Below are 11104 nucleotides of genomic sequence, written 5' to 3'. Positions count from 1 at the left end.
TGCTTTCACTGTTTTCCAACATGATTTTAACGTATAAAATGTGTCTGCATTTTCCTTATAAATAGTTGTAAAAATAACAATCCAATCTCCAAATAAAACACCAAACCTGTGGTGTAACTGCATTAGCAGAATTACAACATGATGTTTTAATTACACCAGGTGGTGTAACTACAGTAGCAGAATTACAACATGATGTTTTAATTACACCAGGTGGTGTAACTACAGTAGCAGAATTACAACATGATGTATTAATTACACCAGGTGGTGTAACTACAGTAGCAGAATTACAACATGATGTTTTAATTACACCAGGTGGTGTAACTACAGTAGCAGAATTACAACATGATGTTTTAATTACACCAGGTGGTGTAACAACAGTAGCAGAATTACAATGTACTATGTACTGTAGACTGTGTTTACTACAGTATGTACTGTAGGCTGTGTTTACTACAGTATGTACTATAGGCTGTGTTTACTACAGTATGTACTGTAGACTGTGTTTATTACAGTATGTACTGTAGGCTGTGTTTACTACAGTATGTACTGTAGGCTTTGTTTACTACAGTATGTACTGTAGGCTGTGTTTACTACAGTATGTACTGTAGGCTGTGTTTACTACAATATGTACTGTAGGCTGTGTTTACTACAATATGTACTGTATACTGTGTTTACTACAGTATGTACTGTAGACTGTTTACTACAGTATGTACTGTAGGCTGTGTTTACTACAGTATGTACTGTAGGCTGTGTTTACTACAGTATGTACTGTAGGCTGTGTTTACTACAGTATGTATTGTATGCTGTGTTTACTACAGTATGTACTGTAGGCTGTGTTTACTACAGTATGTACTGTAGGCTGTGTTTACTACAGTATGTACTGTAGGCTGTGTTTACTACAATATGTACTGTAGGCTGTGTTTACTACAATATGTACTGTATACTGTGTTTACTACAGTATGTACTGTAGACTGTTTACTACAGTATGTACTGTAGGCTGTGTTTACTACAGTATGTACTGTAGGCTGTGTTTACTACAGTATGTACTGTAGGCTGTGTTTACTACAGTATGTACTATAGGCTGTGTTTACTACAGTATGTACTGTAGGCTGTGTTTACTACAGTATGTACTGTAGGCTGTGTTTACTACAGTATGTACTGTAGGCTGTGTTTACTACAGTATGTACTATAGACTGTGTTTACTACAGTATGTACTGTAGGCTGTGTTTACTACAGTATGTACTGTAGGCTGTGTTTACTACAGTATGTACTATAGGCTGTGTTTACTACAGTATGTACTGTAGACTGTGTTTACTACAGTATGTACTGTAGGCTGTGTTTACTACAGTATGTACTGTAGGCTGTGTTTACTACAGTATGTACTATAGGCTGTGTTTACTACAGTATGTACTGTAGGTTGTGTTTACTACAGTATGTACTGTAGGTTGTGTTTACTACAGTATGTACTGTAGACTGTTTACTACAGTATGTACTATAGGCTGTGTTTACTACAGTATGTACTGTAGACTGTGTTTACTACAGTATGTACTATAGGCTGTGTTTACTACAGTATGTACTGTAGGCTGTGTTTACTACAGTATGTACTGTAGGTTGTGTTTACTACAGTATGTACTGTAGACTGTGTTTACTACAGTATGTACTATAGGCTGTGTTTACTACAGTATGTACTGTAGACTGTGTTTACTACAGTATGTACTGTAGGCTGTGTTTACTACAGTATGTACTATAGGCTGTGTTTACTACAGTATGTACGGTAGGCTGTGTTTACTACAGTATGTACTGTAGGCTGTGTTTACTACAGTATGTACTGTAGGCTGTGTTTACTACAGTATGTACTGTAGGCTGTGTTTACTACAGTATGTACTGTAGGCTGTGTTTACTACAGTATGTACTGTAGGCTGTGTTTACTACAGTATGTACTGTAGGCTGTGTTTACTACAGTATGTACTGTAGGCTGTGTTTACTACAGTATGTACTGTAGGCTGTGTTTACTACAGTATGTACTGTAGGCTGTGTTTACTACAGTATGTACTGTAGACTGTGTTTACTACAGTATGTACTGTAGGTTGTGTTTACTACAGTATGTACTGTAGGCTGTGTTTACTACAGTATGTACTGTAGACTGTGTTTACTACAGTATGTACTATAGGCTGTGTTTACTTGTCAGACTGCAGCCTAATAACCAAATGCAGGCAGCTTCTATCTTCAAAATACATGAAATGCTTTATTATCCTGATGTTTAAAGTGCGTGTGGGTGACCTCATGCAACCGCAAAATGTCGTATAAAGCTGTACTGTATTTCTCCATCAGCATCTTTATGCTTTCCTTCATAAAATAATGATACAAATACTCTTTCAAAATGCAGCTGTATACTTAGTTATGGATACATCATTAATTACTATGGGAATAAATATCACTGAATTACAGAAATATTGGAACAAAGTTGTCTAATGAAGGTAAAGAAATTGTTGCTCTACTGGAAAATACTAGTACAGTGCCATTATGGCTATTAGTAGAACAATAGACTTGTCTATTAGCAGAACAATAGACTTGTCTATTAGCAGGGCTATTAGCAGAACAATAGACTGGTCTATTAGCAGGGCTATTAGCAGAACAATATACGTGTCTATTAGCAGGGCTATTAGCAGAACAATAGACTTGTCTATTAGCAGGGCTGTTAGCAGAACAATATAATTTTCTATTAGCAGGACTATTAGCAGAACAATATAATTGTCTATTAGCAGGGCTATTAGCAGAACAATATAATTGTCTATTAGCAGGGCTATTAGCAGAACAATATAATTGTCTATTAGCAGGGCTATTAGCAGAACAATATAATTGTCTATTAGCAGAACAATATAATTGTCTATTAGCAGAACAATAGACTTGTCTATTAGCAGGACTATTAGCAGGGCTGTTAGCAGAACAATATACTTGTCTATTAGCAGGGCTATTAGCAGAACAATATAATTGTCTATTAGCAGGGCTATTAGCAGAACAATATAATTGTCTATTAGCAGAACAATATAATTGTCTATTAGCAGGGCTATTAGCAGAACAATATAATTGTCTATTAGCAGGGCTATTAGCAGAACAATATAATTGTCTATTAGCAGGGCTATTAGCAGAACAATATAATTGTCTATTAGCAGGGTTATTGGCAGGACAATATCAAATCAAAATCACATTTATTTGTCACATACACATGGTTAGCAGATGTCAATGCGAGTGTAGCGAAATGCTTGTGCTTCTAGTTCCGACAATGCAGTAATAACCGACGAGTAATCTAACTAACAATTCCTAAACTACTACCTTATACACACAAGTGTAAAGGGATAAAGAATATGTACATAAATATATATGAATGAGTGATGGTACTGAGCGGCATAGGCAAGATGCAGTAGATGGTATCGAGTACAGTATATACATATGAGATGAGTAATGTAGGGTATGTAAACAAAGTGGCATAGTTTAAAGTGGTTAGTGATACATGTATTACATAAAGATGCAGTAGATGATATAGAGTACAGTATATACGTATACATATGAGATGAGTAATGAAGGGTTTTTCAGTCTCTCGGTCCCAGCTTTGATGCACCTGTACCGACCTCGCCTTCTGGATGATAGCGGGGTGAACAGGCAGTGGCTCGGGTGGTTGTTGTCCTTGATGATCTTTATGGCCTTCCTGTGACACCGGGTGGTGTAGGTGTCCTGGAGGGCAGGTAGTTTGCCCCTGGTGATGCGTTGTGCAGACCTCACTACCCTCTGGAGAGCCTTACGGTTGTGGGCGGAGCAGTTGCCGTACCAGGCGGTGATACAGCCTGACAGTTAATAATAATCAGGCACACCAAGCAGAAAACACATGCTGCAGCCCAGCCACCGCTGCAACCCAACTTCCAAACAGGGATTCCAACCAAGTTGCAAGCATCCACTCTGGTTTGGGGGGATTTTTCTAAGCCGCAGTGGCAATGTATTCTGCAAGATCAGTCACATTAGAAGAGTGATCTGGGAGAACAAAAATACAACATTTATCCCCAATGATTGCACAAGTGCCCCCTTGACCTGCCAGAAGATAGTCAAGAGCCTCTCTGTTTTGCAGAGATAACTTTAGCATTTCTTTTAGTTCCCCATTCAATTGTTCCAGGGAATTTCTACTAGCATTGTCAATGTTCTCTATGTGTCTAGAGATGTCATGGATTTGGTCTAGGGCACATGCAACTCCATACCCAGAGAAAAACACACCAAAGAACCTGGAGGCAGGTGTCTGAGCGTGAGTGACATCAGCGTGAGTGACGTTATCTCGCCTCATTCCAGGAAGTTTGTAGTCTCTAAACAGAGCCATCAGATCCCTCTGATTATTTGGAACGGTTCTCATAGCTGTCACCACAAACCCAACAGTACAAGTACCTCCCCAGTTCGAGGGCAGGCTATAGTAAGCCATCTTACCACACAGCCAATAGGTGCCATGTGGGGCTCCTCTCAGAGTTGTGCTGTGTTTGTCAACCCACATTTTAAAAGGTTCCTTATCTGCCTGACCATTCTCCTGTATTACTGTTAAATTGCAAGCATTTGATCCATTAAGATTCATAGTACAATTACATTTCAATTCACCCAAATCATGATCTCCATATCCTCTAATACACCAAGGGGCAGTCATCACCCCAGTCACTGAAATGGGCGGCATTGAGACATTACCAGGCCTCAAGTAATAGGATACATTGGGTTGATTATATACCTTAACATTGTTGGTCATAGTATAAAAAGGTATTTTTCCTGCCAATGCTATAGTAAAGTTCACTCCTATTGGGACTCCCATAAGGGGCAAACCTGCCCCTACCTTAACAGGACCCATCCCACACACCCAACAGTCCTTTTCTTTGGAGGGCAGGTTGGCAACCATTTCTGCTCTAGATAAGAACAAATTGTCCTCATGTTTGTGAGGTTGCAGGAGGGCTGTCCTTCTACGATGATCATCTACTTCTGGGCCATTACTTCTTGGTCCCTTTGGCTCAGGACTCCTTCTGTCATTACCATCTACTTCTGGGCCACTATTAGAGGCCTGTGTTAGTCCTTTATGCTCAGGACTCCTTCTGTCATTACCATCTACTTCTGGGCCACTACTAGAGGCCTGTGTTAGTCCTTTATGCTCAGGACTCATTCTGTCATTACCATCTACTTCTGGGCCACTACTACAGGCCTGTGTTAGTCCTTTATGCGCAGGACTCCATCTGTCATTACCATCTACTTCTGGGCCACTACTACAGGCCTGCATTGGTCCTTTTGGCTCAGGACTCCTTCTGTCATTACCATCTACTTCTGGGCCACTACTACAGGCCTGCATTGGTCCCTTTGGCTCAGGACTCCATCTGTCATTACCATCTAATTCTGGGCCACTATTAGAGGCCTGTGTTAGTCCTTTATGCTCAGGACTCATTCTGTCATTACCATCTACGTCTGGGCCACTACTATAGGCCTGCATTGGTCCTTTTGGCTCAGGACTCCATCTGTCATTACCATCTACTTCTGGGCCACTACTACAGGCCTGCATTGGTCCCTTTGGCTCAGGACTCCTTCTGTCATTACCATCTCCTTCTGGGCCACTACTACAGGCCTGCATTGGTCCTTTTGGCTTAGGACTTCTCCTGTTATTACCATTTACTTCTGGGCCACTATTAGAGGCCTGTGTTAGTCCTTTATGCTCAGGACTCATTCTGTCATTACCATCTACGTCTGAGCCACTACTATAGGCCTGCATTGGTCCTTTTGGCTCAGGACTCCATCTGTCATTACCATCTACTTCTGGGCCACTACTACAAGCCTGTGTTGGTTCCTTTGGCTCAGGACTCCATCTGTCATGACCATCTACGTCTGGGCCACTACTACAGGCCTGCATTGGTCCTTTTGGCTCAGGACTCCATCTGTCATTACCATCTACTTCTGGGCCACTACTACAGGCCTGCATTGGTCCCTTTGGCTCAGGACTCCTTCTGTCATTACCATCTCCTTCTGGGCCACTACTACAGGCCTGCATTGGTCCTTTTGGCTTAGGACTTCTCCTGTTATTACCATTTACTTCTGGGCCACTACTCTGGGCCTGCATTGGCCCCTTTGGCTCGGGACTTATCCCACCCTCTGTAGGACAACCTACTGTTCTTATTAGCACTCCTGTGCTAATGCAGAGGAGGGCCACACTGCACCACCAGACCTGGTGAGACCCCATCTTCTTCTGGATCAGGAACTGCAGTGCGACAGATGTGTCCAGGTATCTCTCTCAGCAACCTTTACCACAGTGGGGGTGGTCAGATGAACCTGGTACTGGCCTCTCCACAGGGTCCTTCCAACTATTTCTCCTGAAGTCTTTCATACACACAACAATATCATCAACTATATGAATACACATAACCATATCATCAACTATATTTATACACTTAACAATATCATCAACTATATGAATACACATAACAATATCATCAACTATATGAACACACATAACAATATCATCAACTATATGAACACACATTACAATATCATCAACTATATGAATACACATAACCATATCATCAACTATATGAATACACATAACCATATCGTCAACTATATGATTACTGTGGAAGGACCACCAGAGGGCAGGCTGCTCCCACGGACAGTAGCCCAGACCGGCATGTGATTCAAGGAGATCAGAGGCAGTTAAGCACAGCTGACGGTACTAATGAGCTATTCTCTTTCCCTTACAAAAGAGAGGAGGGAACTGGCAGAGGGGAGATAAAAAAATAGTGTTTGCTTCTCCAAAGGAGAGGACATACCTTTCGACAGGAAGAATGGCCACCACGGATCCGGACCACTACCCGAAGGGACCAAACTACCTCTGGGGAATGGCCACCACGGATCCGGACCACCACACGAAGAGACCAAACTACCTCTGGGGAATGGCCACCACGGATCCGGACCACCACCCGAAGGGAACAAACTACCTCTGGGGAATGGCCACCACGGATCCGGACAACCACCCAAAGGGAACAAACTACCTCTGGGGAATGGCCACCACGGATCCGGACCACCACCCGAAGGGAACAAACTACCTCTGGGGAATGGCCACCACGGATCCGGACCACCACCCGAAGGGACCAAACTACCTCTGGGGAATGGCCACCACGGATCCGGACCACTATCCGAAGGGAACAAACTACCTCTGGGGAATGGCCACCACGGATCTGGACCACCACCCGAAGGGACCAAACTACCTCTGGGGAATGGCCACCACGGATCCGGACCACCACCCGAAGGGACCAAACTACCTCTGGGGAATGGCCACCACGGATCCGGACCACCACCCGAAGGGACCAAACTACCTCTGGGGAATGGCCACCACGGATCCGGACCACCCCCCGAAAGGAACAAACTACCTCTGGGGAATGGCCACCACGGATCCGGACCACCACCCGAAGGGACCAAACTACCTCTGGGGAATGGCCACCACGGATCTGGACCACCACCCGAAGGGAACAAACTACCTCTGGGGAATGGCCACCACGGATCCGGACCACCACCCGAAGGGACCAAACTACCTCTGGGGAATGGCCACCACGGATCCGGACCACCACCCGAAGGGACCAAACTACCTCTGGGGAATGGCCACCACGGATCCGGACCACCACCCGAAGGGACCAAACTACCTCTCGGGAATGGCCACCACAGATCCGGACCACCACCCGAAGGGACCAAACTACCTCTGGGGAATGGCCACAACGATCCGGACCACCACCCGAAGGGACCAAACTACCTCTGGGGAATGGCCACCACGGATCCGGACCACCCCCCGAAAGGAACAAACTACCTCTGGGGAATGGCCACCACGGATCCGGAACACCACCCAAAGGGAACAAACTACCTCTGGGGAATGGCCACCACGGATCCGGACCACCACCCGAAGGGACCAAACTACCTCTGGGGAATGGCCACCACGGATCCGGACCACCATCCGAAGGGACCAAACTACCTCTGGGGAATGGCCACCACGGATCTGGACCACCAACCGAAGGGACCAAACTACCTCTGGGGAATGGCCACCACGGATCCGGACTACCACCCGAAGGGACCAAACTACCTCTGGGGAATGGCCACCACGGATCCGGACCACCACCCGAAGGGAACAAACTACCTCTGGGGAATGGCCACCACGGATCCGGACCACCACCCGAAGGGACCAAACTACCTCTGGGGAATGGCCACCACGGATCCGGACCACCACCCGAAGGGACCAAACTACCTCTGGGGAATGGCCACCACGGATCCGGACCACCACCCGAAGGGACCAAACTACCTCTGGGGAATGGCCACCACGGATCCGGACCACCACCCGAAGGGACCAAACTACCTCTGGGGAATGGCCACAACGATCCGGACCACCACCCGAAGGGACCAAACTACCTCTGGGGAATGGCCACCACGGATCCGGACCACCCCCCGAAAGGAACAAACTACCTCTGGGGAATGGCCACCACGGATCCGGAACACCACCCGAAGGGAACAAACTACCTCTGTTTAATGGCCACCACGGATCCGGACCACCACCCGAAGGGACCAAACTACCTCTGGGGAATGGCCACAACGATCCGGACCACCACCCGAAGGGACCAAACTACCTCTGGGGAATGGCCACCACGGATCCGGACCACCCCCCGAAAGGAACAAACTACCTCTGGGGAATGGCCACCACGGATCCGGAACACCACCCAAAGGGAACAAACTACCTCTGGGGAATGGCCACCACGGATCCGGACCACCACCCGAAGGGACCAAACTACCTCTGGGGAATGGCCACCACGGATCCGGACCACCATCCGAAGGGACCAAACTACCTCTGGGGAATGGCCACCACGGATCTGGACCACCAACCGAAGGGACCAAACTACCTCTGGGGAATGGCCACCACGGATCCGGACTACCACCCGAAGGGACCAAACTACCTCTGGGGAATGGCCACCACGGATCCGGACCACCACCCGAAGGGAACAAACTACCTCTGGGGAATGGCCACCACGGATCCGGACCACCACCCGAAGGGACCAAACTACCTCTGGGGAATGGCCACCACGGATCCGGACCACCACCCGAAGGGACCAAACTACCTCTGGGGAATGGCCACCACGGATCCGGACGACCACCCGAAGGGACCAAACTACCTCTGGGGAATGGCCACCACGGATCCGGACCACCACCCGAAGGGACCAAACTACCTCTGGGGAATGGCCACAACGATCCGGACCACCACCCGAAGGGACCAAACTACCTCTGGGGAATGGCCACCACGGATCCGGACCATCCCCCGAAAGGAACAAACTACCTCTGGGGAATGGCCACCACGGATCCGGAACACCACCCGAAGGGAACAAACTACCTCCGGGGAATGGCCACCACGGATCCGGACCACCACCCGAAGGGACCAAACTACCTCTGGGGAATGGCCACCACGGATCCGGAACACCACCCGAAGGGAACAAACTACCTCTGGGGAATGGCCACCACGGATCCGGACCACCACCCGAAGGGACCAAACTACCTCTGGGGAATGGCCACCACGGATCCGGACCACCATCCGAAGGGACCAAACTACCTCTGGGGAATGGCCACCACGGATCTGGACCACCAACCGAAGGGACCAAACTACCTCTGGGGAATGGCCACCACGGATCCGGACTACCACCCGAAGGGACCAAACTACCTCTGGGGAATGGCCACCACGGATCCGGACCACCACCCGAAGGGACCAAACTACCTCTGGAGAATGGCCACCACGGATCCGGACCACCACCCGAAGGGACCAAACTACCTCTGGGGAATGGCCACCACAGATCCGGACCACCACCTGAAGGGACCAAACTACCTCTGGGGAATGGCCACCACGGATCCGGACCACCACCTGAAGGGACTAAACTACCTCTGGGGAATGGCCACCACGGATCCGGACCACCACCCGAAGGGACCAAACTACCTCTGGGGAATGGCCACCACAGATCCGGACCACCACCTGAAGGGACCAAACTACCTCTGGGGAATGGCCCCCACGGATCCGGACCACCCCCCGAAGGGACCTCTCCACGGACGGATCGTTAAGGCAGTGACACACCTGTGATTTGTGTCACAGTTTAAAGATACTCTCCTTATGTACCTTGTTCTTGTGAAGAAGAAGATGTGTGTTTTCCTTGGGAGATAATCCTTGGTTGTGTTGAAGTGATTAAGAAGAAAGAAATACCTCAATACAGACCTTTGTTCCATTAAGAAAACCTGTTCCTGACTCGTTTATTCCACCTTTCCGCTTTAGAGCAACTTCAAGGAACTTGGTCACAGTACACATAACAATATCATCAACTATATGAATACACATTACAATATCATCAACTACATGAACACACATAACAATATCATCAACTATATGAACACATAACAATATCATCAACTACATGAATACACATAACAATATCATCAACTATATGAACACATAACAACATCATCAATTATATGAATAAACATAACAATCGTCGTCTTACCTTTTATCTCTCAATAGAAACAGAGTCTGAATGATCATCAGGTCGTCTAAAGTTACTTTCATTTGCTCTGCTCATTTACATATCAGGTTCTGCCTGTTCTCTCTCCCTCCCTCTCTCTTAACAGCACTTACAATGTGTCTTGGAATACATTCTACAACTGTCTGGAACTCTATACTTTAGAATTGGCTTTACTAAGGTTTGTATCATTCTCAACTAAAATGGCTAAATAATTGTTTCACAGGATCACTTTTATGGTCTACATAGACACTTCATATGTGCACTCGCACTGGAATGAGACAAATATTATTGTTATTTAATTCAAAATTCAATTATATTCTTCTTACTATAAAATCATATAATATAAAAGAATGGCACAGGACTTATAAGCATATCTTGTCTGCTAAATGAACAAGCCTACAGCCTATAGCATGGTGCAGATAACATTCAGTATCTAGTCTGATAAATGAACAAGCCTACAGCCTATAGCATGGTGCAGATAACATTCAGTATCTAGTCTGCTAAATGAACAAGCCTACAGC

General features: G+C 46.4%; 1 protein-coding gene across 2 annotated transcripts; it reads right to left on the bottom strand.

Annotated features, from left to right (window-relative positions):
- Positions 1 to 2218: 2218 nt before the first annotated feature.
- Positions 2219 to 10646, bottom strand: LOC116370076 (uncharacterized). Of its 2 annotated transcripts, none has more exons than XM_031819680.1 (2): positions 10566 to 10646; positions 2219 to 6375 (listed from the first exon to the last, which is right to left on the bottom strand). In XM_031819680.1, the coding sequence occupies exon 2, from the start codon at positions 6236 to 6238 to the stop codon at positions 3971 to 3973; it is 2268 nt and encodes a 755-aa protein (XP_031675540.1). In that variant the 5' UTR covers positions 6239 to 6375; positions 10566 to 10646; the 3' UTR covers positions 2219 to 3970. The 2 variants fall into 2 exon arrangements, with proteins under 2 accessions (XP_031675540.1, XP_031675541.1); XM_031819681.1 differs by lacking the exon at positions 10566 to 10646 and having other exon boundaries at positions 2219 to 5670; positions 6085 to 6790.
- Between the last annotated feature and the right edge of the window lie 458 nt (positions 10647 to 11104).

Source organism: Oncorhynchus kisutch, unplaced genomic scaffold, assembly GCF_002021735.2.
Source record: "Oncorhynchus kisutch isolate 150728-3 unplaced genomic scaffold, Okis_V2 scaffold2442, whole genome shotgun sequence".
Classification (NCBI taxonomy): Eukaryota; Metazoa; Chordata; class Actinopteri; order Salmoniformes; family Salmonidae; genus Oncorhynchus; species Oncorhynchus kisutch.
This window is presented reverse-complemented; position numbering and strand designations above follow the sequence as displayed.